At 53.9% G+C, this 26944-nt stretch overlaps 8 protein-coding genes across 8 annotated transcripts; 5 read left to right on the forward strand and 3 right to left on the reverse strand.

The window, feature by feature from the left end:
• Window positions 1-447: 447 nt before the first annotated feature.
• On the reverse strand, window positions 448-917 carry BO66DRAFT_443792 (uncharacterized protein; the record flags this gene model as incomplete). The annotated part of the gene is made up of 3 exons (XM_025651537.1): window positions 448-516; window positions 560-690; window positions 764-917. 3 exons carry the CDS (start codon window positions 915-917, stop codon window positions 448-450), a joined length of 354 nt encoding a protein of 117 aa, XP_025498439.1.
• A 1615-nt stretch (window positions 918-2532) lies between these two features.
• Window positions 2533-4385, forward strand: BO66DRAFT_443793 (uncharacterized protein; the record flags this gene model as incomplete). The annotated part of the gene is made up of 8 exons (XM_025651538.1): window positions 2533-2865; window positions 2931-3024; window positions 3136-3194; window positions 3250-3267; window positions 3540-3712; window positions 3765-3998; window positions 4068-4147; window positions 4204-4385. 8 exons carry the CDS (start codon window positions 2533-2535, stop codon window positions 4383-4385), a joined length of 1173 nt encoding a protein of 390 aa, XP_025498440.1.
• A 1202-nt stretch (window positions 4386-5587) lies between these two features.
• On the reverse strand, window positions 5588-6484 carry BO66DRAFT_443794 (uncharacterized protein; the record flags this gene model as incomplete). Its single annotated transcript, XM_025651539.1, has 2 exons — window positions 5588-5786; window positions 5886-6484. The coding sequence occupies 2 exons, from the start codon at window positions 6482-6484 to the stop codon at window positions 5588-5590; spliced, it is 798 nt and encodes a 265-aa protein (XP_025498441.1).
• Window positions 6485-10765: 4281 nt separating this feature from the next.
• BO66DRAFT_396048 (DEAD/DEAH box helicase) lies at window positions 10766-12762 on the forward strand. Its single transcript, XM_025648373.1, has one exon. The coding sequence runs from the start codon at window positions 10779-10781 to the stop codon at window positions 12633-12635; it is 1857 nt and encodes a 618-aa protein (XP_025498442.1). The 5' UTR covers window positions 10766-10778; the 3' UTR covers window positions 12636-12762.
• A 663-nt stretch (window positions 12763-13425) lies between these two features.
• BO66DRAFT_424042 (FAD/NAD(P)-binding domain-containing protein) lies at window positions 13426-15441 on the forward strand (the record flags this gene model as incomplete). Its single annotated transcript, XM_025650148.1, has 6 exons — window positions 13426-13946; window positions 14045-14215; window positions 14285-14434; window positions 14487-14567; window positions 14617-15067; window positions 15137-15441. Exons 1-6 carry the CDS (start codon window positions 13860-13862, stop codon window positions 15439-15441), a joined length of 1245 nt encoding a protein of 414 aa, XP_025498443.1. The 5' UTR covers window positions 13426-13859.
• A 595-nt stretch (window positions 15442-16036) lies between these two features.
• On the forward strand, window positions 16037-18793 carry BO66DRAFT_335773 (uncharacterized protein; the record flags this gene model as incomplete). Its single annotated transcript, XM_025644256.1, has 5 exons — window positions 16037-16173; window positions 16241-17432; window positions 17498-17767; window positions 17817-17976; window positions 18012-18793. The coding sequence occupies 5 exons, from the start codon at window positions 16037-16039 to the stop codon at window positions 18791-18793; spliced, it is 2541 nt and encodes an 846-aa protein (XP_025498444.1).
• Window positions 18794-19439: 646 nt separating this feature from the next.
• Window positions 19440-20690, forward strand: BO66DRAFT_406197 (SNG1 family protein; the record flags this gene model as incomplete). Its single annotated transcript, XM_025649006.1, has 2 exons — window positions 19440-19571; window positions 19635-20690. 2 exons carry the CDS (start codon window positions 19440-19442, stop codon window positions 20688-20690), a joined length of 1188 nt encoding a protein of 395 aa, XP_025498445.1.
• Window positions 20691-21360: 670 nt separating this feature from the next.
• BO66DRAFT_232674 (Pfs domain protein) lies at window positions 21361-26155 on the reverse strand. Its single transcript, XM_025642765.1, has 6 exons — window positions 25916-26155; window positions 25360-25856; window positions 24625-25298; window positions 23906-24565; window positions 22207-23836; window positions 21361-22158 (listed from the first exon to the last, which is right to left on the reverse strand). Exons 2-6 carry the CDS (start codon window positions 25698-25700, stop codon window positions 21501-21503), a joined length of 3963 nt encoding a protein of 1320 aa, XP_025498446.1. The 5' UTR covers window positions 25701-25856; window positions 25916-26155; the 3' UTR covers window positions 21361-21500.
• Window positions 26156-26944: the final 789 nt, after the last annotated feature.

Consider the following 26944-nt stretch of genomic DNA (forward strand, 5'->3'; position numbering starts at 1 on the left):
TGAGCGCGACCAATCTTTGTTATGAAAGGGCATTCTTCCAGCGGAAAGGATCTCTGTCCCGCGTCCCGCTTATCGCGGGTGATTAATGCCCCCCCGTCGGAAAATGTACCAGGGCCAATTAAATCGTCTCTGGTGGATGGGCGGGGCATGCTTGCAGCCCTATGAAGGAGATCGGCGTTTGCTATATGACATTCATGCCGTCATCTGTGTACAACATCAATCTAGGTATGCGTCTACGCAGATAAACTACTGCGGCGGTCGCAGGCACTCGGTTTCTCACGCAGTCCTGCTCGTGGGTGTAATCAAATGATATACATGGAGGTACACTCATTCTTACAATTCTGGTTTCATAACTGAAGGGATCAGTGCACTATACATGCCACTCGTATGAAGTCAACAAAAAACCTAAAGCAATAAGGAACAGCATCCCACAAGCTCAAGCAACACTTAATTGCCGTGATCCCCACACCGAGGAAGACACCGCGCAAGCGTACGAGTATTTCCAGGACTACCCTTCTTTGAAATGGCATGTCAGCGTAGCCTGACCACTGGCACTGACCGTCTCCTGCCAGTCGTCCGTAATACCCCCGGCTGCGTTACAGAGCCCGTCCCCGTTCTTGCCGCTGTAGATCACGGCCTTTCCGCTCGCTGGGGCGGCCACCTGGGCCTTGCAGATCAAATTCCTGTTGCCTGTTCTCGCCCGATCCCGTCAATTTCGAACTACTCCACACTCAATGGGAGGGCGTCAGGGTGCGTATCGTACCTGAGCTGGTGATAATCGCATGAGCCTTGTCGGCGAACTGGAAATTGCCATTGCCGTCCTTGAGAGAGCATCCCAGATCGGTGATCTGGACAGCTTGGTCTGCGAGTGCCATGCTGGCCAGAGCCAATGCAGTGAGGCTGGTGGTGAGATGCATGATGAGGGTCTTGGTTATGGGGAGTTGTGTTTGAGATTTTCGGTGATGGGTTTGAGCATGGAAGACTTGGAAAGCAAAGTCCTCGATTGAATGGCCCTTTTATAGGGGGCGGGGACTGTCATCCACACAGACATCCAAACCATGTTAACGGTCTACTCGTGTTCTGGACAGTTTTCGGAGTCCTGTGATTGCCTCTTATCTTTCGTATTGATGGAGCCCACTTCAGCTGTCAAGGATCGGCCGATCAATCATCTAGATCATCAAAGGAACCATTGTTCATGTTTGGTCTTGTACCAAGTATACTGTCGACAAAGAAGTGCGTTTGTTTGTATCTTGGGACCCCAACAGATTAGGTTGAATCGTACCGTCGACAATGAATGGCCAAGCATTGTACTTACTGTAGATCAACCGCTGCAGAAAGCCCCTCGGGCTGTAATTTATTTCCCCAATCATTGAATACGAGGAGATTATCATTTCTGTCGCTGGTAACGTGTTCCGTGGTTGATAACGAGGTCGTATAGCTACCAGTCTGCAGCTGCGGGTAACCTGGGTTCAAAATGGGGAACCGCCGGGTAGGGCTTGGCTGTACGGTCGCGGGATGTAAGGGCGCACTCACCGCGCGGCGTGTGCCACCCTGAGATGATGCGATCCACCGGTGATCAAGATGATCAGATCAATGCCCAGGAAGAAGAAATCCATGTGTGATTTAAATGCTTCCAGCGACGGGATATGCGGTGTGAACCCGAATAGAGGTACTTTCTCATGCGGTTCGTTGTGGGGGCCTTGGGAAGCAACCATACGAGAGCCTAGACCCAGTCTCCATAGTATCTCATGGTAGCTATAAGCTTATTTCACAAGAAGTAACCAGACTGAGCGTAGCTTATTGGACCCAAATATAAGCTTATGTGGATGTTACCAGTATTGTCTTAGCAAGCAGCACTGCCACCATTTCCTCGTACGTTTTTACAAATACATATACTATTTTGGAGATAGCCGAACACCGAGTCACTGCAATTCCAGAGACCGCATGACAATACTCAAACTATATCATGTTAGACCCCCTGGGTCGATTCGGCCGAACCACAATGCAATCAGCTCTTGATGTTAGAGTAAACAGTGGATTGGCACCTTCGGTCAGCTTAGCATAGAATCAACCACTGGGTGGCTGAATTTCGAATGCCGACCATACTCGACCGGCAGGTCTTCGCCTGATGGATCTTCTTTCACCAGTTGAGCCCAACTCAGGAAATCTCTCGTAGCCATCCTAATATTCACTTGTAGACGCAGCACAATAGAATACTTGAATGCTGGAATGCTTGAATAGGTTCTAGGGACACCACATTCACCCCTCCCATTTCTAGGCCCCGATTCACCCGAGTCGTGGGTTATCCCTTCCCTCTGTTGTCATCCGGGCACTTGCCCTACATTCACCCTGTTCAGCGAGTTCAACATCTCGAGTCCTTCTCCCGGCCTTCATGGCTAATCTAATTCTTTCTCATATGGTTCCAAGTCCCTAATCTGAGATCGTCAACTCCTCCATACAGGGGCTTTGTTTCGGTCATACATGTTGTTTCTGGGAGGTGTCTCCTCTTCCTATCCAGTCACAGTCCAACAGATGCCAAAACCACCTTTGATTAGCGAAACCTATCCAAGCAATCTGAAGGCTCGGCTTGTCTTGTTTGACACAACTATTCCTTTCCCTACGTCTACGATCCCGCCGAGCGTGACGGCCAGGACCCTCCACTCGACGTCGATCGTCATTGTCCGACGCTTCGACTGCGGTGCTAGAGCCGCCACTGTGCCCCTTGCTCGCCACCGTCTTGATCTTGATTTCAACGGGAGTCTTCTGCCTTCGTTCTATTTCTTGCATGGAATCTTACTACAACATCGTTTTGATATCGAGTCTACTCAAAAGAAAGCCACTGCCATCACCACCATGAATGCCACGGTGGCCTGAACAGGTCTTACCTGTGTCACCGACAAGAACCTTCCTTCAACCGAGAAAAGGTTTAGGCGCGGGTCTCGGGTGCGGACTGGGGATGCTTTTCGTGGGAGCTCGGATTGTGCACCTTTTCCTTATCTGACGACGACTCCGCCACGAAGAAAGGTATGTCCATATTTCAATGGAAGGTTTCTTGTTCTGTTATCATCACCGGTCTCAGCTTCACCTGTACATTCTAACAAGAAGAACTATACAGACACACGACTCCTACAATAGGGCCAAAGGACCTTGTTGTTGAGGCGCTATATGGAGCCCCTAACTTCTTGGATTATCTGGTATCTTTGACGAAAAGGATCTCATGAACGTTAGATGAACTGACGATGATTTTAGTCATGGGCCTATGCCAGCGTACCTCCAGCGAGCCGAGGAACGAACCGCGGAGATGGCGAAGGAGCAAAGCGAGCATATCCAGCTCGTCGAAAAAAGAACGAAAGGGGCAGGTCAACGCTGCATCATGGATTGGTCAACGCTGCGGCTCTGCCGCCATCAAAAGTCGTTGGCTCAGCTCCCACCCTTCCCCCCCCCCCCCGGCGGGTCGGGCTCCAGTGCCCCAACCAGCGACATGAACGGTGTCTAACTCGATATCGGTGTCGTTGAAATTGGCCTTCATCTAACCACAGCTGTCATATTGCAAACATGAACGGCACCGCTCTCGCCGCAGCGTCAACGAAGCCAACTGGCATCCCACGTCGCGCGTCGTGGCGGTAGGGGCTGGGTGCGGCATCTCCAGCGCCCTCATCGGAGGGCTATTCATGCATCTGTTCCATTGGTTCCGGTCTCGGACCGATCGAAAGTATGCTATATTCCTCCCCTTGCACTACATTGATGTAACCTCCATCCCATAGCCCACCACGCACTACCACCCTCACCACTATTAGCAGCAACAACAGCAACAGCAACAGCACCAACACCAAGATGAACGGCACGGGAGCCGGCGTCCTCACGTGTGTTAACGACAAAAACCTCCACTCCACGGAGGTGGTTTTGGGTGCAGGGCTAGGGTGTGGCGTGGGGATGCTCTTATTAGGAGCCTTCTTGGCGCACGTCTTCTGGCTGTGGCGGTCCAGCCACGAAAGAAAGTATGTCTACATTCCTCTCCTTGAGCTATATTTGTGTAGATCTACATCTAATCAGCGAGGCTTACATAGAAACTCTATTCCAACCATGGAATTAAAGAACCTGGATGTTGAGGATTTGAATAGGGCACGCAAGATGCTCAACCTGCCGGGTATAGCCCTAACAAGACATCCAATCAAAATAGACAATAGCTAATAGTCAGTCTAGTCGAAGCTTTAGACCCATTAGATGAGGCAGCAAATAAACGACTCGATAAGAAGGCCGAGAAGGAGAAAGAATATCTGGAGGCTTTAGAAAATCGCAATAAAATGCAGGGAGAATTGATTAAGGAGCAGGTCGATTATATCAAGCTCCTGAAAGACGAAATTGAGCATTACAAAAATGCTTAATTCAATCGTGTCCGATCGCCCGACCCGCAGCGCAGCGTCAATGACTCGCCGGAGCTTTGACCGGGCCAGTAAATTGTCGAAATGGTTAGTCCTCCTCTGATTATCTTAACAAACGTACAGGTGCTGATGGAATGAATACGGAAGAAATAATTCGTGTACGCTCTGTGAAGGTATCCACGAAGACGATACGGCGACCCGTTTTTCCTTCGGTCTACGAGTTCTCTGAAGTATATGACGCTGCGCTTGACACCAATAGTCCCGGCCGACACATCTCTTATCGGATGTAACTAGAGTACTTTTCTCGGTTCGGCTTGTCGACAACGGACCTACAAAGCTACTATGACACACATTTTCACTCTCCCTGTTTCAAATGTTCTATTCTCGAGCCTTTTCACAGCATTGGCACTGCGACTTGCTGGGAAATCAGCTTACGGGTCGATGTCTCCATCCCACGGCCCACCACCTCCGCTCCCCACAATGACAATGAAGGATCTCGACCCCGAGTCCCTCTATACTACAAGGAAAATTCTGGGCCTGCCTGGTATGTGATGCAAATAAACCTAGCAGCCCTAAAGTAGCTAATAAGATAAATCAGTGGAGAAAAAGGTTTTTGAACTAAAGCACGCCGAAGAACGCATTAAACTTCGGAAAGAATATGTGAAGGCGATGGAAAATCTCAACGCTGCCGTCCACATTTGCCAGCGCCATTGTCAAAACCCAGTGAGAGGTAATCAAAGAGCAGGCGGAATTTATCAAGTTTTTGAAGAACAAAATCGAGCATTACAAAAATGCTTTGAATACTTCTACGGCTTTGCCGCCTTGACGACTATTGCTTTTTGGGGGTGGAGGGAGGCGGGGGGGGCAAGAGGCTTTTTTGGGGGGGTTTCTCTAGGGGCTTCTTTTGGGGGCCTTTGGCCCAGCAGTATTTTGGGTCGTTGTTTTGTATAATTTATTGTGTATAAATTACATAATGACGGCACTTCTGGAGGGTGGAGAAGGGTGGTTGATTCCTTCACGTGAGGCTATCGGAGAACTAGCTGAGGCAGCCGGATGGGCGGTGAGCTGGCACCTCAGGCACCAAGGCCCCAGGACCGTCACATAATGTCAGAGCGTGGATGAGTATTGAATCCAGCTGAGTGTTTCCTGACTGCCATGTACGGTAAAGCGAAGAAGCAATCCGAGGCAAGGATCTTCATTAGAATTTATAGTCCCCAGATATGCGCATTCATCAAGCGGGACACGTAGTCATCGTTTCCGTTATACCAATCGCTCAATTTGAGTTCCGGTAGCATCTTATCATCGTCGATACTATCCGGTGTGATGGTGAAGCCACGGGCCTTGGCACAACATGGACAGTATGAAAGACAATGACCGTAGTAGAGTGTCGGAAGATCAGGGCATCTGAAACTTGGTCAGTATGGCACGCCACTTTCACTTCCATCAATCCCGATCGATCTCTCGACATCTCCGCCGGTGGATAAGTCAAAGGCAAGTCCTTACCTGGATCTCGTACAACAGCCACAATCCCGCGCGCAGCATCCCCCGACCGCCGCGCATTCGCTTCGCTGCCACTCCGACAGGTGCCAGCCTGATCGCTGATGCAGGGACAAGTAGGCCCGCTTAGCCGGCCCGTCCGGGAGTTTCGAGAGCTTGTTATGTCGGTGGTGCTCTGCGACCCAGAGCGCTTCAAGGCTTCCGTCCAGACACTCCGTTGGAGGCTGTTTGGCTGCGATGTCGGTCGACTCCCCCCACAGCCCACGTTCAGCGTTGGCTTCGAGCAGTTTCGATTCGAGTCGCGCGATTTTGGCAGGTCGAGTAGTCCAGCAAGGCTTTTTTCTGTTCTTCAGTGCAAGGGCAGCGTCCTTTTCTGTCTGCAGCTGCGCAGCGCGCGCCTGCACCTGGAACAGGATCCGCTGATCGGCGCGGATTAGCTCGTAGATCTTCCTGCCTTGGTCATGTTTGTGCGCGCGTTTGGTATACTGCTTGAAGCGCAGTTTCTGTGCTTCGCGCCATTTTCCTTCTTGCTCGAGCCTGGTCTCGCGGTCGGAGGGGGTCCGCATTATGCCCGCCTTGGTGGCGAGAGAGCGAAGAAGAGGCATGTTTGTAGTTGTTGGGGCTTCGGTTTGTGTCGATCTGTCGAATGGGGTTGTTTCGTATGGACTTGCTTGTCTTGTGTGGAGTTACTTTCCAGTATCGTTAAAGTCAAGGATAATGTTAAGGCTCTGGTTTGCGGAAGTCTCTGTCATCTGAAGAGCTCACGATGACGGCGTCGGTCGGAATTAGCAGTGCATCACGTTTCCAGAGCATCTTCGCCGGGAGGACCTTCGACAAGAGCTAAAGGGAAATTGATTCGCCACACACATGCGTCAGTCCCTCTTGCACCTCGACGATTGAAAGGATGGTAGCCAGCTCGTCCATGATGGAAAGTAGTTTGACTCCTTCCTATAATTATCACATGACTTGCTGCTTCTTCAATCACAAGCGGACTTTTGGCCCAGTTCCCTTACGAGCAAGTTGAGCATACCCTGCCTTGCCGATATCGAGGCGGTCTGTGCCTGCGGGTTGGCCGCCGGCAGGAGCTCTTCAGGCCAGGGGCTATCTCCAATACTTACTTGACCCACCCATCGACAAGGACCAATATCACAATTGAAAGTATCTTCCATATGAGTCACACACTGATGTTCATTACATCTATAAGCAGCTCATAGTTCTAAGATACACGGGTCAATGAGGTTGATGTTATGGTACTGGGATTGCTGCGGCTGCTCGGCGAGCCGGAAAAAGATATACATATTTGCCCGGCTTTTTCTCTATTGTCGGGCGTTGTTGCCACGCACCTGCCTTGCAACCTCTGCATTCAACCATCTTAGATTCTCGCCCTTGTCTCTTTCTCCTCCATCTTAGCCTCAGCGCCTGCTCTCCAGCTCTTACCCCCTCACACCCTCACCTGCTCACTTCTTGTTGACTTCACCCTAGTGACCCCAGACCACATCGGCATGAACCGAGAAGACTATAATGTCTGCGGCATTCATCCGTCTTCGATACCTATATCAATCGTGTCCGATCACTCGACCTGCAGCGTCAATGACTTGAGGCTGTCCTTTCATCTACAGCTATAAGGATACTCTAGAGGTAGAATAATGCCTTTCCGTGGACTATACATTCTGTGCTTTATCCACAGTTACCTATCTCAAGGTGCTAAGGTAGTCCATTAATTCAATCTCCCAGCTCTCCTAAGCCCCCATACTCAAAATGGTCGATTGGAACCGGTGGTCAACAATGGTGACGACTCCTGCTCCTTCCTTCTCTACACCATCTACACGGCTCTTTCCTCAACACCATCGTCTGAGTTAACAAAACCGCTTCTCCCGCCCTTCAATTCTTCCTCTTCTTCTTCTCTTTTTCTCCTCTCTACCGAAAGGTGATTTCTTGCTAGTACCAGCTAACACGTCTTATCCTTCGTTGATATCCTGCTGCTTCTTGCTCTCGATCCCCTACTTTCTCTCGTTTCTTTTTGCCCGACCTTCCCTCCATTCTTTTGCCCGTTTTCGTGAAGAGTCGACCAGGTGGCCCGTCTGTGTCCTTCTTCGTTCCCTTCCTTTTCGTCTTCCCTCCGCTCCTACTACCCTCCCTCTCTTTCCTCCAAGAAGGATCTGGTACGTCCTTCTTGTCCCGCCCTTCCTCCCTCTCCTCGCCCATCCGCCGTCGGACTTCGACACCACACTCCTTTGCCTGCCTATCGAGGCGTCCGTTCTTTGCGCGAGATGCAGTCCGCCCCGCTGCAACCCGCTGTGTCCAAGGTAAGGACTTCCATTCGTTCCCTTGTTTCTGAGAAGTCTTCTGTTGTATCCTCCCAGGGTACGTCCGCTCCTTCTTCTGTGCGCCCTCGGGCCACGTCCACTCCTTCTGAGCCAGCTGATGCTCGGACTCGCCTTCGGGAGAGACGAGATGCCTTCGCGGCACGTGTTCAGCTCGCTCGTGACAGAATGGCGGCCGTGAGCCAGCGGGCCACATCCATTCCTTCTCGTGTGTCTCCGTCAGGCACGTCCACTCCTTCTTCGGTGCGCCCTCGGGCCCCATCCATTCCTTCAGTGCGCTCTCGGGCGATGTCTACCGAGGACAAAGCTCAGCGGGCCCAAGCTCTCTTGGAGGCTACCCTTAACATTCCTTCATCGGTGCCTTCTTCCCCTGTGCGCCCTCGGGCCACGTCCACTCGTTCTCTTGTGTCTCCAGCAGGCACGTCCGCTCCTTCTTCTGTGCGCCCTCGGGCTACATCCACTCCTTCAAGTGTTCCCTCTGCCAATGTGAGCCGTCTGGCCACGTCCACTCGTTCTCGTGTGTCCCAAACAGACACGTCCGCTCCTTCTTCTGTGCGCCCTCGGGTTACGTCCACTCCCTCTGTGCGCCCTCGGGCCACGTCCACTCCTTCTGGGCCAGGTGATGCTCGTACTCATCTTCGGACGAGACGGGACACCGCCGAAGCCAGGGCTCAGCGGGCCGAGGCTCTCTTGGAGGTCACCCTTGCATCAAACGCAGCTCCGTCTGCGGTTCTTAAGGGTAAATCCAAGAAGAGTGTTAGCTTCAATGAGACCACCACAGTCTTTACTGTCAGCCGGTGGATCCTCCCATGGAGAGATCAGTTCCGTAGGCATTGAGGAATGGGTTGTTTTTGAAGGCTTCTCTTGTCACTCTTTTGATTTCCTTGAGTCATTCGTTTTGGGGCTTCGCATTTCCTGTTTTTTGTTGGCCTTTGGGTCGTCCATTCGTTTTTTCCTCTTGTCTGCCTGGCTTGGTTGTACCAGAACCAAGTCGGCTTCTCTTTACTGCTGATCAGGTCACAGATCGGGCATCGGGACGACATCGTGCACCACCGAAGAACGACAGAGACGACGAAGAACCACCAACATCGATTCGCTTACGGTTACCAACGAGTGTCTAGCGGCCGGCATCACCGACGGACGACAGAGATAAATGCCCGAGTTCGACCCGATTTGTTTACGGTTCGTCGGAGTGTCTAGCGGCCGGTATCACCGAAGGACGACAGAGGTGAACGACCTGGGAAGGCGTTTGGGGTTGTTGCGGTTTTGTGTCTGTTGGGCAGCAGCACGAGACGGGCAACCACGTCTTCTTCGGGTAACGGTCATCGGCGGTTCGACGGCGATTCGGTTTGCGACAACATTTCGATGAATGACAGCAGCAAACGACGATCACGGCAACGGTTATCGGCGGTTCGACGGCGATTCGGTTTGCGACAACACTCTGCGATACGACAGGGGCAATCGAGTGGGGGTTTGGGATCGTCGGCGGTTCGAGGGGTGTCTCGTGCCAGCATCTGCCAACGTGGTTCGGAGCGTTGGAGTCAAGTCAATTTCAGTTGCTGGTACGGGTGTCGGAGGATTTGGGGGGACGTGTTTCCTATGTCTTTCCTTTGTTCAGTTGTGGAGGACATGTTTGGCCAACCCAACAGGGGGGTGTGGGTTAATGTAGGTCTCCTTGGTCATTCCCTTTGTTGCTTCTGACTATCTTGGTCCTACAAGGACTTGTATGGACAACTCCGGCGCGGGTTGAGCCTTTGTGTTTTCCTTTGTTGCTTTCGTGGTATCAGTAGATACCTGGCTGGGAGGACATGTGGACCAGCTCCAGTGGGGTGTGGATATTTGTAGGTCTCCTTGGTCTTTCCTTTGTTCGGAACACCTGGTCCCATAGATGGACTTGTATGGACAACTCGGGCGAGGGTTGAGCCTTTGTGTACTGCGGGGGTTGGGCTGTGATATGTCAATGTCACACGTTCTTCTTCCACTTGGGTTTCCACTCCGTAGGCTTGATTGTAGTATTAATGCAGATTCTGTGTAGTCGTAGAGGTGTGGTTCGTGTGTGCCAAGCTCCGCAGCAAATATATGTTGGGATAGCCGGATAGACAAAAGGGACGAGAAGTACTGTACTGTACATATAGACTAGAGTGTAGGTAGTATTTGTTTTTCTTTGTCACTTTCTCCATTCTTCGATGCTATTTTCCTAGGCAAGTAGCCTGATGGTACGCTATACTAAGAATAATTTTTCTCAAGTTCTCCCGCTGTTCGAGAAAAAAGCCGTCAACAAAGGATCATGGATCAAAGGATGAGTTACCAGAGGGGGAGCGGGTAAACTATCCCTAGCTAGGCTAGGTTCCCGGAAAGCTGAGTCAGCCCGTGGGTCGCAACTCCACATTGGGGGAAAACTCAGCGGGCGAGACCCAATGCATCTCCAGCAAAGCATCTGGCAGTGGAATAATAACTGAATTCATTCACTCGTTCATCCACTGCAGCCACCACCACCAGCGGTTTCGTGGTAAACAAACACTGGCCTAAATACCCCTCACCCCCCCTCCCTCCCTCCCTCCCTCCCCCTTCCATCATGACAAGTCGTCGTCTTCTATCCCAAATCACATCAATCAAGATCTCTCCCTCTGTTGTCCCCACTGCACGATTCTGGAATTCTCCTCGTGTCGCAGCCAAAACCACCGTCTCTGTCAACTCTTTCTTTCCGCGGGTCCAGAACTTCACCACTTCCCGCGCCATGGAATCCGTCGCTGGCACTCCTGATGATAGTGGGGTTACCTACGCCTCGGTGTCTGACAGACTAGACCCCTTGCTCTTCAAGGCTATCGAAAAGTTGGGCTTCGACAGTATGACTCCCGTGCAGCACCGCGTAATGACCCAGCTGCAGCCCAACGGCTGGCGCGGTGACTGCCTGGTCCAAGCTAAAACTGGTACCGGCAAGACGGTCGCCTTCCTGCTGCCGGTCCTGCACCAGCTGGTGCACGGTGACACCTCCATCCCCAAGGGCCAGGTCGCCGTCCTGATCATCACCCCCACGCGTGAATTGGCGCTGCAGATTGCCAAGACGTGCAATGGGCTCACCTCCCAGTTGCCTCGACGGCGTGAAGTCCAATGCCACGTTGCCGTCGGCGGCACGGCCAGGGCCAGCGCCTTCAACGCGTTCATCGCCGGCGACCCCAAGGTCCTCGTCGCCACCCCGGGCCGTCTGCAGGACTACCTGAACGATGAGGAGTGCGAGCACAAGTTCAAGAACATCCAGACCGTCATCCTCGACGAGGCCGACACCATGCTCGAGGCCGGCTTCCTGCGGGATGTCCGGCAAATCCTGAGAAAGCTTCCCGCCAAGAGGGAGGCCGGGTGGCAGGGCATGTGCTTCAGCGCTACGGTGCCGCCCAAGGTCAAGGACGTGATCAACGTGGTACTGCGCGACGGATACCACCACATCTCGACGCTCGACCCGAACGAGTCCGCCACCCACGAGCGCGTGCCGCAGTATTCGGTGGTCGTGCCCGGCGTTGAGCAGCTCTACACGGCCTTGCACGCGCTCCTGAAGGAGGAGATGAAGGGCAAGAAGTCGAAGAAGGTGATCGTGTTCGGCGCCACCTCGAACTTGGTCGCGCTGATGAGCATGGCGTTCGAGAAGCTGCTGATGGGCCAGGCCGAGGTGTTTGAGATGCACTCGCGGCTGTCGCAGTCGGTGCGCTCGCGGACGACCAACCAGTTCCGGGAGGCCACCTCCGGGGTCATGTTTGCCAGTGACGTGGTCGGCCGCGGGCTGGATTTCCCCAACGTCGACCTGGTGGTGCAGGTCGGCCTGCCCGCCAACTCGGACCAGTACGTGCACCGCGTGGGCCGCACGGCACGTGCCGGCAACGACGGCCGCGCCGTCATGCTGCTGACCGAGCGCGAGAGCTTCTTCATCAAGGTCAACGCCGGCAAGTTCCCCATCCAGCCGCACCCCAACGCTGCGGACATCCTCGCCGCCGCCGCCGACCCCGCCCGCTCCAAGAATGTCGTCAACCGGGTCATGGCCGCCGAGGTCGACGAGGTCACCAAGCACCGCGCCTACTCCTCCTACCTCGGCTGCATGGCCGGCGGCCGCCTGCTCAAGCAAATGCGCCTCGACAAGCCCGGCCTCGTCCAGATGGCCAACGAGCTCGCGGTCAAGGGCTTCCAGTGCCCGGAGCCACCCCAGCTCCAGAAGTCCGTCGCCGGCAAGATGGGTCTGACGGGCAACATCCCCGGCCTGAGACTCACCAATGTCGACCCCAAGCTGTCGCTGAAGGGCAGGCAGCCGGCTCAAAATGGCGCCAGGAATCACCCCCCGCGTGACGTGCTGAGTCCCGAGCCCAGCGGCGTGGAGAAGCCTAAGCCCAAGCCTAGGGCCCCCTTCAAGCCGAAGCGCAATGGCTCGTGGGGCAAGACGCTCTAATCGTTCCTCTCTCCTCCCTTACCTTCTCACCTTCTGTTTGGCATTGCCGGGGTTTCTTTTCGCGTCTAGGGTTGAGTGTTTACCTACGAATGTGTACTTATAGATTCATAGATTTGCAATTGATGACTAGGTTCTGATTTTTTTGATTGAGGAGTTGTTCGTGAGCTCTAACCCATCGGGGAGCTAGATCTCCTGACTGTATGTCCTTGAGCGATTCAGATTCAGTAGGCACTTCACACATCACAATCTATCAGGATCGTCCAAGGGCGAATGTAGTTGCTATCCGGTCCCTTCATAACCCCTTTACCATGTATCAGGGTCAAGTTGGTTGGTCTGACCATACTCACGTGACTAGACCCTTGATCGGATCAAGGCTGGCTGCGGCTAGTGCAGGGCAGTGCCCTGATGCCTGATCCGTCAGGCTGCCACGGCTGGTCTGCTCTCAGAATGACGTCATCGCGATACACTGGCTCAGGTACACCCACGCCCATCCCAGGATCCGAACCGGCGATAAGCTTAGCTCGAATCTCGCGGTGCTCTACCTTGGTTGAGCTTGGGGCTGAATCCATGACTTCGAGATGCAGTTCCTGGCCATCTAGTTCCAACCCCCTTGAAGACATCCTTGCTCGAGATCGGGGGAGTGCTACCTCGCGCCTAGTTCTGGCACCATAATCATGGTAAAGGTTTCTTGTTTACTTTATACAGGCGTCCATGGGGAGTCGAATAACAACGCGGTGCAGGGCTATGGCCTTGGAGGGGGGGTGGGGGGTGCTAACTCGTTTCCTCCGACCGTACGACCGGTACAGACTCTACCAGGGGTCGATTAGGCATCTAGCCTCTGAGGAGATTTACGTGTCGGGATGGTTATCTCATAATTTACGGCTCCGGTTGGAGGTTATGAGCTCACCGACGCGGACGACGCGATGATGCCGATCTTGGATCTGCATCAGGCCTTCCCATGGTAGCATGGATGGTCTATGGTGGGGCAGGGCAGGTCCAAGCAGTCCCGCCTATGCACTACCGCTGCCGCGCGCCATCGGCTGATGCGGAGAAGAGCCGGGTGGTGAAGCCGAGTGGGAGGGGCAATCCCTGTTCGTCGTTCTTTAAAAGAGGCGGGATCGATGGGCCGGATGGATGTCTTGTACTAGACCGCACCGCGTTGCAAACTGATATCACCCGAGGATTGTGTTTCCTGCTTATCGCCGGAGGGGAACACAGAGCAGTATGCCTTTAAAAGTCGTGGTCGTCGGGGCCGGGCTCGCGGGCCTCGGGGCCGCCATTGCGCTGACTCGTGCGGGTCACGAGGTCGAGGTGCGCTACCTAGGACCCTATTCTCTGCTACAATTGTATTCTTCACTTTATACCTGTGAGCTTGGAATGCTGATTTGATTGCGTTACTATGTTTCTAGGTCCTCGAGCAATCGAGCTTCTTGAACGAGGTTGGCGCCGCCATTCACGTGCCGCCGAACGCTACCCGGATCCTGCGCGGCTGGGGCTGTGACTTTGGCAGCCTGCGGGCCGTCCAGTGCAAGAGGTTGCAGGTCTGGGATTCGGATGCTAATCTTATCTATACTCCGGTGGTGCGTTGTCATTTGATTACCTTACGATGCTATGGCTCTGGCTGAATTAATGAACTCGGCGTTGTGTAGGTGACCGAGGAGCAGCAGAGGACTCTTCGGATCTCCGATGACTGGCTTCTGACGCAATGCGTGGATCTCCATAATACCCTGCGTGCGACGGCGGCAAGGGAGGTCGATGGGCGGACACCGAATATTCGTCTTTGCTCGCGTGTGGTTTCTGTTATAGGTCTGGGTGATGAGTTGATACTGAGTTGAGCTGATGTCGTTAAAGGATCCCGATGCTGGTGTGGTCAGCTTGGAATGTGGTGAGACCGTCACTGGAGATTTGATCATTGGCGCCGACGGCATTCATGTAAGTTTCAGTCACCATCGCGGCGGCTCCCAACCACTGACTGCTGCAGTCCCGATCCGTCAAGAGTGTCACCGGTGAAGATTTGCGCAAGGTTAGCACCGGTCAGAACTGCTTCCGGTTTCTGGTGCCGGTCTCGAAAATGCTGGCGGACCCCGAGACGGCAGCGCTGATTCACAAGCTCGGGCTGGACGGCGTCCATGCCATCGCCTCCGAGGATAGAAGGCTAGTCCTCTATCCCTGCCGCGGTGGCGACTTGCTCAACGTAGCGGGAATCTACCCTGCGGAACCCGGCTTTACCGTGAAGGACTCTTCCTGGCTGGAGAGCGGGAGCATGGAGACGTTGCTCGAGACATACCGCTCGTTCGGTCCGGAGCTGCAAGCTATGTGCCGCAAGGCCAAAGATCTCAAGCTGTGGAGCTTGGCCTCGCGGGTGCCGCCCACAACCTTCGTCAAGGGCAAACTGGCGCTTGTTGGCGACGCAGCGCATCCCACACTTCCGCGTCAGTCCTTACAGCCCTAATTGTCAATGACCGAGTGAGATCCTGGCTAACGCAATCTCCAACCCACAGACCAAGGCCAAGGTGGTGCGCAGTCCTTCGATGATGGCGCTACGTTAGGCGCGGTCTTCACCTCCTGTACCACGCCCGAGCAGGTGCCGCAGCGACTCGAGCTCTACAACCGTGTCCGCTACAACCGGGCGATCACCGTGCAGTTCATGTCGAAGACGCACGACGAGAAACGAGCCGAGATGTTGGACGAACTGCGCCAGTTCGTGCCCGAGGCCGAGGTCCCGCAAAATATGTTCGCGTTTGCCTGGAGCTCCTACCCGGCTCGCGAGGCGGAACGGTTGCTGGTCGAGAGTGCGGCGGCGTGATCTGGGCGTCTCCTAGCTAGCACTTTGCACTGTACTGTACATATCTCATCAGTGGCTGGTGATTTGCACCAGAGCCTTGGCTTAGTGGTTCAGCTACCGCTGGCAGACTTAGCAATCATCACATATTCAATCCCGTCTTGCAGCACGCGTTGAAGTGGAGTGTGAGGTTGGACTGTGTGCACCGGCAGTGTGAGGGGATGCTTCGGCTCCCCACAATTGTGGTACCCGACGGTCCGGCGGGGACAAATGTGAGTAAATTGGCCAATACCAACAGGAATGAAAATGACGCGCTGGTTGTGAGCAGCAAATTGGGCGTGAGTACTTAGACTAGTCAAGAACACCATTGAAAGGGAGGACAAATGGATGTGATGGACGATGGAGGAGGACAGACGCTGGGGTGTGGAAGTGACAAGCCGGAAGGAGTCGGCAGAATGGCCTTAACCGTGTCGATCTTCGATTAGTGCTTTCCTGTCGTCCCCAACTCGACTCATCTCCCCACGCAAGCAACCTCCCCCTTGCGCACATTCCCCCACCGATGATGACTTTTGTCTCAGGCTGGCGAGCTGCTCTGTACCATCGCTAATCCTCCCTCAATATGCAAACCCCGCGTCTGCGATGCGACACGTGCAACGCGACCTTCCAGCGACGGGAGCACTATCAGCGCCACATCCGCACCCATACTAAGGAGCGTCCTTTTGGCTGCTCGGTATGCGGACAGACCTTTGGCCGAGTGTAGGTTAAATACGGTCTCTACGGTGCAGCTGTACATTAGAGACTCGGGCTTTAACAGTTTTAACAGTGACTCTCTGACCCGCCATCTTGGTACCATTCATCAACGCGGTAATCGACCGGATTGCGACAGGGACGAAGGCCGGCGCCGGGTTGCCCGCGCGTGCAAACCGTGCAATCAATCCAAGCTTCGCTGTGATGGACGACTTCCCTGCCATCGTTGCCAGAGCCATAACATCCAATGTCACTACGAAGCCCCTCAGAAGCGAAGGTTGACTGGATCCGGTGGTCCGGTCGATGACCAATTGACCAAATGCCCCCGGGCTGCCGCCACTGAAGCACAACGCGCGACGCTGTTATCGACTGCAAGCAGCAAAGACGTCACGCAGTCGACTGTCGCAGATTTCCTCCCCCCATCGCCATCGACTCAAACAGCCTCTCATGGCTTGGACTCACTTGAAGCCGCTACATCCGTCGCTCCCGGTGTTGCAGCCATCGGCGGCTGGACACAGTTACTCGAACCGTTCAATCCTAACTATGGCTCTCGAGTTTTTGATTTCGCGACCGAGGATTTTGACAGCCTTTTCGACTTGGATCAGGGCTTGGTTCTGGATCTGGACCTGGACTTGAGTTTTGATCCGCAGGCCTATACCGTGCCCAACCTTCTGGATAACGATGAGGTAGCACGAACGGCGGCTAAAGGAGTGGAACATGCTGGTCATGCTTCCCATCCCCCTGTCACAGAGACCTATCAAGTAGCTACGCCTCTGAGCCCGACTACCTTGGTAGAAATGTACCACCGGGGCTGTTCCCCTGGTCCCGATGGGGAGGCTATAGAGCTACGACAATATCACCCCGCGGTCGATGGCACGGATCCGCAATTCGGCTTTCCGGCTATGGATGACAGCTCTCTGGAGCAGACAGATCGCGAGAACCTAGCTCATGTTCCTGAGGTCTCGCCCACGGTGGTGGAGAACGTCGCTCATGTGGCTAGAACCATGCACACCACTGCTTTCCATCGTCCGTTCCTGGAGCTCCGCTTCCCGCCTACAATTGTTCTCAATGCTTGGCTGCAGCTCTACTTCGAACACTTCCACCCCATTCTGCCCATCCTCCACAAACCCACCTTCAATAACCAAAAGACTCACTGGCTGTTAATATTCGCAGTCAGCGCCGTTGGGGCTCAATTCTCTGATCTCCCCAAGTCCCATAGCTGTGCCAGGGCGATGCACGAGATGGTGCGCCGACAGACTAATTTCCTGGTATGTCTGACACCTTGACCCGACGTAGGAGAACGATAGCTGAGATCAGGTTCGTGCGGGATAAGTGTGAGCAGCAAAACAAATTCAGTCGTGAGCTTTGGATGACGCAGGTCATTCTGCTGAATCAAATAGCGCTCGCGTATTCCGGTGAGCGAAGGGACTTGGAGTTGGCGGAGCTGTATCAGGCCGTCCCAGTCACTCTGGCCCGCCGCAAGCATTTGTTTGCCTTCGCTACGTCCTTCCAGAAGATGGCGCGGCTGGAAATGTCTCTGCCCCAAAGGTGGCAGATATGGACTCTTGATGAGGAACGGCGTAGAGCGGGCTTTGCTGTCTGGGTAAGAACTTCGGCAGGGTAAACGATGCTGCTCGCTAACTCTGAGGCAGTTGCTCGACTCCGCGTTTCAGTCCGATTTCGATCTTACGACCCTCATGAACGAACGGGAATTGCAAAACACGCTCCCACAGCCTGAGGATCGATGGGCGGCACGGAGTGCTTCATGTTGGGCTGGCTTCCCACCTCCAGGTGAGCGACAGTTGCCTTTATGTCTCTTGATTGAACTAAGCTTTGATTAGCGAAAGCTCCATCGCGACTGAATGAGACGGTATCAGACCATGACTGGGTTTTTTCCTGGAACAATACAGGAACGATCGGAAAGCAAGCGATCCTCCGGTTACTTTGCAACATTGTGCAGGCTAGAAGTACCTATTCACGACAATCATATGCAGTTGATCGAGAGGGCGAGGTGGCAAGGGAGGCGTTGAGACGTCTTCTTTCATTGCTAGATGCTGATGAACAGAATCTGCCGCCAACAGAGCTCAAGGCATCTGTGGCCCATCGGACTATGATTCTCTCTGCCCTTATGATCAGCCAAGCTCTACACATCTCACTGATACCAACGGCCTTGCGAGTCAAATGTCAGCGGTATCGACCCGACGAGCTTAACGAGCTCAGAGCGTTGTGGAGAGCCACGCCTCAGCAAGGACGACTTTCGATATATTATGCCGCGCGCTTGTTTGAAACCGTGCGATCACATTGGTGCACACATTTCTCCGCCCCTGTTCTCTTTCTCAAGTCCGCCCTTCTGTTGTGGACATACTCGACCCTGCATGTTACAACCACGTATCGTGCAGCGGATGAGCCGTCCATTGTCATTGCGACCTTAGACGACAGAAGTGCCTCGTTGAATGAGTGGCTAGAGCGTGGGTCGGTTCGCGTCAAGATAGCAGGAGTTGGTAGTATCATGACGGACGAGGGTCGAGCGAGACTTCTGGACGAATCTATCTCGGCGATGAGGTCGCTAAAGTGCTGGGGTGTAAGCAAGATGTGCAGTCAGGTTCTGACACGGTTGCGAGGCAAGTGAGCAGGTCATCCCCTGAATACTTCGCTGTCCATTCGATTCTACCTACAACTTGAAACGGGTCGATCCCACAAATGATCTGCCCGGTATACAATTCAGCAATCGTCGCCGAGAGTCCTTGCCCCGCCAGATTTGGATTGCATGATATAACAAAAGCTGCATCGATGTGGAATTGATCTGCAAGTCTGCACGCATTTTCATCAACACAATCTGGCAGATCGACCCGTTGGGTTTTCGGGCGTTGCTTGACGAGGTCGAAAAACCAAGACTACATCTCCACATCTAGCCGAACGCCTCCTTCTCCACACGTGTGCTCGGCTCCCCACAAGTGAGCCTCCCAGTGCTCCTGCGGGCCTTTTGTTGAGTCAGCGGGACTTTGAGTCCGGATGAAGCATGCATTCTCTTATAGTGGTAAGTCCGACTCGGCTTATTTGATTAAAGATTATCCTAACGACCCATAGAACCAAGGTTGATAGTGTGAAAATGTAGATAAGAGCGACGTTATAAGCAGCCGCCGGCTGAAACTCGCCGCGACATTCCTCTCTTCCCTGCATTTCCCCCTCCAGGCCATTTCAATAGCCGTTCACTTCTATCGCGAATATCTCACACCCCCTTCGGTAATCCTAAGCTGCTAAAGCCACCGGAAAAAATGCAACCGCCTAAGCCCTTTATCGGGGCGATCGGGGGCTCCTTTGTCCTACTTCAGCTGCTGTTTCTGGCCATGATGTGCTACCTATACGGAACGGCCTTTCATGATACATCCCGAATTCAACACATGAAGGTCCTCTGAGTCGACTACGACCAAGGTTTGGTTGGCGAGTCCGTTCTTGCCGCCTACTCGCAGCTCCAAGACCCCGGATTCCCCAGCGTGCATCAGCACTCCCCGAGCGAGTTTCCCTCCACAGGCGATGTTCGACGAGCTGTCTGCCACGGTCACTACTGGGGCGCAATCTACGCAAACTCGAATGCCTCCACGCGACTTTCCAGCGCCCTCGCCTCTCACGAAGCAGCGGAGGCGTACGACAACACGACCGCCCTGACGTACGTGTGGAACGGGGCACGATACGCTGCCTACGCGCAAACCATCTACGCCAGCCTCGAGGCCCTCGTCACAGCCACCAGCGGCGCGTACGGACAACTCAACAGCACGACAGCGATGGCCCACGTGAATGTCTCCGATCCGTCCATCGCGCAGACCCTGCTCGCCCCGATCGCAGCTTCGGCGATCGACATCAAGCCCACCAACCAGGGGCCGCGCTTGTTCTACAACACCGTGAGCATGGTGATGCCCATCCTGATGCAGTCCTTCTTCATCATGGCGGTGAACAGCATCTCCGCCGAGTTCGCCGCCTTCACTTCCACCTTGTCCGTGACCCGGCACACTTTATTCCGGATGTGCCTCTCCCTGTGCTACACATTTCTCGGCGCCCTCGCCATGGCCGGCTACATCTGGGCCTTCCGCGAGGACTGGAGTACGAGCGACGGCAACGCCTTCGGCCGCACCTGGATGGCCCTCTGGCTCGTCATGCACATGAACTACCTGTGGCAGGACGCGACCACCGTCGTCGTGCCCTCCAAATTCATGTCCTTCGTCATGCTCACCTGGATCATCCTGAATGTCTCCAGCACCATCGGCCCTTTCGATCTGTCGCCCGGATTCTATCGGTGGGGCAACGCCCTCCCCGCCTACGAGATGTACCAGGTTCTGCTGTATATCTGGACGGACGGTTGCAATCGGCCCGCGCTGCATCAGTCGTTGCCGATTCTGTTCTCGTGGTGGGTCGTCGGGCTGGCCGTGTTTGTGGTCGGGATGCGGGCTAGGGTGCGGGCGTTGCGCGGGATGGCTGGAGGGCCGGAAGGCCGTGAGGAGCGGGAAGGTGAGGGGGTGGTGAAGATGTAATCTACCTTCTATTCTGTTCAGTTTGCCGCGAGAGAGTGGCAGGTTTATAGACTTGCGACTGGATACAAGCTTCAGCTTTCAGTCCGTTTGTTGACTCTTATATTTCATTTCACTCCAATACACGGGTGCCATGTGCCATGTTCACGGACTCTCGGCTGTTATTGTCTCTCTTGCTCGCCAGGTGAAGGGTGAAGAACGCATCTCGTCTTTCCTGTTGCAATGCAGTATACCCACCATGTGACGTCCCTATTTACGCATGGGCTATTTCAGAAGATAGCGCCCATGTTTACATGTCAGATAGCGTCATACAAAGTATAGCGAAGCAGACGCAAGCATGCCCACTACATACATATATGAGTAACTTGCTCTCTGCGTTCCGGACAAATAATCACGTGACTCAGCAATTCCCCAGGCGAGGTGTCCATACAGATCGCCTAGGTACGTTAGCTAGTCAGTCCCCTCTACCAAGGCATCGGTCCATTCTGCCGGTGCCGTGCCTGAGCTTCGTCGGATCGCTACACATGCGCTAATTAGTCTCATGATTACCAGAGACACCCCCCTCCTTTCACTGAGAAGCCCTCATAAGGTACTAGTATATTGTGCACTTCGCCCGAAATAAATTAGATCAAATAACGATGACATTCAACCAGAAAGATGGAATACCGACATGAGGTTAGGCATAGAAGTATGCGTATTCTTCCAATTCCAATCTCCAGAAGAAAACTCGCAAGTACCAGAATCAGACTTATATCGACCCTAAAACACAACAATAACAAAGACGCAATCTACATGACCTAACATGAGACAAGATCAAGCCCCATAGAACATACCAGGACGTTTCGACGAGCCCGCCCCCGCCCCGGAATCAGGCGACTCCCGCCGTCTCTTCCGCTCCACCGGGTCGCTCCCCCCAATCGTAATCCCATACATATGCGCATGCCCATACCCATATATATCGGCACCATTCACACTGGCCAAGAGCACCTTTGCATACGCCGCCGCCGTCGCAGCCGCGTAGTGCTGCCACCGGGTATTCCGGTGCGAGTCGCCGTAGTCGCAGATTCCGCGGATCAGGACACATGGAAAGACATCGACGATGCCGGCGGCCTCCGTCTCGAAGCATAGGATGTTGTGCGCCTTGATGAGGAGGTCGCGGTGGTAGCCCGCGCGCGGGATCGCGGTGCTCGAGGCGATGAGGCCGTAGTGGATGTGGGGCCGGAGGGTGGGCCGGAGCGGGCGGCGGAGCTCGAACATCGACCAGCAGCGGTGGCAGTCGGCGTCGCTGGGGAGGGCGTGGGAGTAACAGCTGAGGAAGAGGCGGTCGGGGTCGGGGTCTGGGTGTTGATATTGGATTTTGAGGAGCTCGATCTGGCGGATGTAGCGATCTAGGGAGGCGGTGGCACCGTCCGGGTTGGCTTCGAGGGCGCTGATTGCTTGTGTGAGGTCGGTGGGCGGCGGGAGGGGGAATCTGTTGAGCGTGAGAGGTCCGCTTAGGGGGGTTTGGGTGATGTCGTACGGTATGACTCCCGAGTACAGGCTGTGGGGGTCGCTGACGATAACATCGCCTAGTCGGATGTCGTGCGCGTCGAAGGGCGTTCCTGCGCCCATGCCAACTAGGAGACAGAAACGTATCCCGGGGAAGCTGTGCTTTATGTAGTGGACACTGTTCCGCGCGGATTCAGTGCTATCTGAGCCGTGCTGTAGGCAGACGCCGACCACGTTGTGCTCTGCTATGCGGCCCAAAACGTAATGGTTGTGGTCCCCGGCTGGCATCGTGACTGGCTCGAAGACCTCGTCGAAAAGAACACGGACTGCCATCAGCTCATGTTGTAAGGCGCAAATAATTCCGACCGTGTAGTGAGCGAGTGTCAGCTGTCTGTTGGACGGCTGATGGAGAATGTGTTCTGACGGGCCAGCTGTGGTATTTGCCATGTTGAAGAGCCCCTGCTCTATCGTCTGAGACGCCCCGCATGCCGATGAACGCCCTGCACCCGTATAGATCGATGGAATCTGACTATCACCGGCGCTGTCTTTGAAGTAGTCTGGTCCCAATTCTTGAACGGCAGGCTTAGACCTAGTTGGATATCCGTAGTCGGCCCAATACCATGCATCGTCCGGGTTAAACCCAAAGACCATGGCCCCTACGTCCCAATCTGAGGCCACGGTCGTCTCTTGAGCTTCGTTCAACATCGCGACGGGTACAAGCATGTCAACATGCTTCGTGCTCTTGGATCTCTCCTCGAAGTTTTGCAATGGATGTGTGTTGCTGGCCTTTGTAGAGCACCAAAGCAGGTCATGGGTCAGTCTTGCGGGATGAGAGTCCGGGTCACCGTTTGCCTCCGCTATATTTCTGATATCTCGTGCGCTGGCCGTGAGATAGAACCTGCCAGTCGGGACTGTGTTCCATGATGCAAATGGTTGTGGCCAATTCGCAGGTTGTATGATGTCACCGAAGCCCCGACCAAATAACGTGACTGCATAGATCGCACGAGTTAAGTCCACCCAGGATCGACCTTCAAGTGGTAGAACTGTCTGTCGCAGGTAAATAGGATTACTCTCCGTGGTGAGGTCCCGGAAATCCCACCCGTCCAGCAAAGACCTTGGTTGTTTACCAGCCGTCCCGCGCCGACTTGTGGCTCTGAGCCGAATGTCTATTGCTTGTTCCAGCAAGGTAAAGTAGTCTTCAGCACGGTCTTGAAACGTAATTGGATTCTCTCCGCTCCTGGACATGTTTATCTTGCGATTGATCGGATGAACTAGCAGTTGGAAAGCTGAGTCCCATTGATACGGCCGTTTAGCCTCGTGTAGCTGGTCCTCATGCAAATGGCGAGCGGCCTCAGATGCACTATCACGGCGGTCTTCATAAATCGATGCTCGGATAAGATGTAGCAGAGCGCTAGCTCCGTTAACCAGCCATCCTCTTTGATCCGCTTCATCCCATAGAACAACGTATTTTTGAAAGAGCCATTTCATCTTCTTAATGAATGACGATCGCGGTGCTCTAATGTCTCTTTGACCTAGGACAGGGCGTATGCCGTCTGCGAATATTGGGCCTGCAGAGAGCGTGGAGGTACTGAAAAGCTCTTGCTCCTCAATAGTGTATGGTAGTCCGGTATTTCCAATGCTGTAGCTCGCACCCTGTTGACCTAGAGCCAGAGAGTTAGTGTCAAACATCAAAAGACTCGTAGTCAGAGTCAGAAAGTTGATGTACAGACCTGCAAATAGCTTTATCTCTGGACACCAACCTACTACGTGCCGAGCTGCCTTCAGAGCATGGACTGCAACAGAGAGACCTGGCCACTCTTCGCTGCGTAAATGAGACATACGGCCCCGGTTCTCCTGAGTGAAATGCCATGAGACAATATTCTGGGAATAGCTAGTCACAATCGCTATGCTGGTAAACCCCTTCAAGAGTGTCTTTTCGTCAAATAGGGATACTCGAGTAGTGTCAACCAGCTGAGCCAGCATTCCTAGCGGTAATTCGAGACCCTCGGACGCGTGCGACGGTCGTCGGCGGATTGGGAAACCTTCCACTACCACTGGACTCGCCATCATTCTGTGCCAGCACTGCCCGTTAAGGGGCTCCATGCTCTTGACACTCTGCCTGAGTTCAACTGTGAGCTCAAATAGAAAAGCTGATTGTGGACTGTGACCACCGTTATGCGGCCTGGTAGTATGCACGATAGGCTTGCTATAGGCAACCATCCCTTCCAAAGGACAGGTCCGCAACGCGGAGGCCATCCATGCTACCTGCTCGCCAATCTCTGCAATGGCGGGTCCCGTTCCGCAGATTTCGAAGAGCATTTGGCGCGATGACCGTTCCTCTGTAAATGTGCCTCGGGTACAAGTGACTCGAGTACCGTCTACAAGGGTAACTACTGTAGACAAAGATGTCAGCTATCGAATTCGTCTCATAAGTGATGATCAACGTTACCAGATTCCTTGATACCCTTGATTATAGTTGTCTTCACCAGGCTCAACACGTCGCAACCTGTACAAGGCCACGTCTGGTCCATATATTCCCGAATGGTCAAGGCCTGTGTTGAAGAAAAGCAGCCGGTTGTTGTAATAACTCTCTCAAATGCGTAGTCTGCTGTCTCTTCATACCGCTGCTCCTCCATGAAAATGACCGGATCCCAATACGTCTTGAGTGCGACATTGAACCTCTGACTGGGGGCTCTTCTACTAATCCGGTGAGCCTTAGGCAGAGCCTCAAGAATGGTTTCGCGGACCCTGGCTCCATATCTTGGTCCTGGCAGTGCGATCATACGCTCACGTCGAATCCTCTTCAACAGCAATGGATATGCAGGACTAGCCTGGATCAAGAGCAGATAGTTCTGCGTTTGCGAGCGATTGCTGCCAGCCTCAGAATTGTTATTCGGAGTGGTTGTGTCTTCACCGGACTTGGCGGTTTCACTCTGCTTTATGCGGCTTTTTCGGCGATCCGCGAGTTCACGATGAGGGAGGCTCATGCTGTGTAACGCTTCGTCATTCCGCTGACCCTCAAACCACATCGTATTGTCCACAGACCTCGCTTTAGCCGAGGGCTGCTTCAGAAATTCAGTACCGCGTGAGAGGAGAGCTTGCTCGAACATGGTTGCAATCTTTCTGAGGACGCGGCACAAAAGGTCAGCTGCAAGTAGATTACTGCCTCTTGGCGAAGACTAACCGTCGATGTTGGTGAATGAATACCATGATATCACGCTGGGTTTGACTGGAGGATGCTTGGCCTAGACTCAGTGCAAAAGCTCTCAGCAGCTCAGGGAGAGCTTTGACGATATCCTGAATGATCTCGTGATTCAGATCGTAGATATCCACGGCCTTGGCGAGGTCTGCGGCTAGCTCGTGCATACATGCCTGTATTCCATCACCGTTATTAGAGCACCGGGAGTAGATGCTTTCCCTGTCGTTTTCGTCACTAGCACTGCCGCCCTCTAGGGACTCGGTTTTACCCAAAGCTATCTTGTTCCCTGTCGATATTGCCACATGTTCTTCACGCTTTGGGTGCATATTAAAAGCATGACCGGAGTCTGTGTGACCTGTGCAAGGTTCAAGCCCAGTGGCCTGTGCTTCCTTGTCACCCTCCTGCGATAGTACGACACAGCTTTTGCATTTCTCAGTGCTCCAGGTCCTCGCAGTCGCGCCATCTGTTGTGCCTAACCCATTCTCAAACCGGAGATTAGTGAACAAGTAACAAGAGGGAGTAGGCTTTAGGTCATTCTTACCGGGTAAAGGGCTTCTTAACTTTGCTCCAGTCTCAGGACTTGATAGTGAAGAACCCAGAATGCGCTCCGGCACACTGACATTATTTCCCTGCAGAGACCCAGGGCAGCCAGGAGAAGCTTGCTCAAAGCTCCAAAGAGCAACCACAACTGGTATCTCCATCTTGTCGGAGTCAAACTGCTGAATGGATGTCTCAGGGGTCTTTTTGTGATTGCTGGCAATGCAAATCTCTTGGACCATCGTGATCTTTCGAATGAGTTTCTCCGTCTCGGGACCTGAGTCAGAAAGCAATACCTCACCACCCATCCAGCTGGTGTCAAAAGGAACTGCCAGCGCAGAAGAGAGTGGATCAGGAGAGAAGGTCGAGAGATGCTTTTTGATCAGAATCCCATCTCGATAGAGGAAGTTGTAACACACCCATTGGTCCGCATCGAATGCGCGACTGCTCATCTTTCTCCGGCGTAGCTCGAAGAGTGTCTCAAAGCTGGATCCCGGGGTCCCGCCTTCCTTTGGGATCTGAAGGACGGCATGGAAGTGAAGTATCTCGCACCGGCAGGGCCCAGTCAGAGATTCAATGAGCATCTCCAAACGAGGGAATCGCCGTCGCCAGCGCGCGAGGTCGGCCAGACTGATCAAGCTCACCACAGGCTGATCATCGTCTGAGCAGACGAATGTGTGACGTGTATTGTACTTTGTCTCCAGTGGTCCCGGCGGCCGTGACTGCATGTGAAACCGAACATGACTGATCGAGAGATAGGGCTCGGGTTGGCCGACGGGCAGCGGATCCTTTTCGTCCGTGCGTACTCTGATTGCGGGCTGTGCGGGTGGCGGTGGCCCACAGCCAATATCTGGAAAGGATCCATCTGACCAATCATGTCCGTTGCTCATGTGGATACGCCTTGGCGACTGAGGGAAGGAAGATTCGGACCGTGTGACAGTTCGTATCTGCGTTGCTCGCCCCTGAGGGTCGGAGCGCCGACGGGGCCATTGCGGAGGATCGTCGTCGTCATCGTGGTGTCTGTCCATACTCC

The sequence above is a fragment of the Aspergillus aculeatinus genome (assembly GCF_003184765.1).
Source record: "Aspergillus aculeatinus CBS 121060 unplaced genomic scaffold BO66scaffold_76, whole genome shotgun sequence".
In the NCBI taxonomy this organism is placed as follows: Eukaryota; Fungi; Ascomycota; class Eurotiomycetes; order Eurotiales; family Aspergillaceae; genus Aspergillus; species Aspergillus aculeatinus.

What these genes read in the sequence shown, in the direction of transcription:
- BO66DRAFT_396048 (XM_025648373.1), top strand. Translation starts at nt 10,779, where the DNA reads ATGACAAGTCGTCGTCTTCTATCCCAAATCACATCAATCAAGATCTCT.
- BO66DRAFT_232674 (XM_025642765.1), bottom strand. Translation starts at nt 25,700, where the DNA reads ATGCACCCAAAGCGTGAAGAACATGTGGCAATATCGACAGGGAACAAG. An exon ending in CAAGGGTATCAAGGAATCTG is followed by an intron (nt 24,566 to 24,624) that starts GTAACGTTGATC and finishes TGTCTACAGTAG; the next exon opens with TTACCCTTGTAGACGGTACT. An exon ending in AGAGATAAAGCTATTTGCAG is followed by an intron (nt 23,837 to 23,905) that starts GTCTGTACATCA and finishes CTCTGGCTCTAG; the next exon opens with GTCAACAGGGTGCGAGCTAC.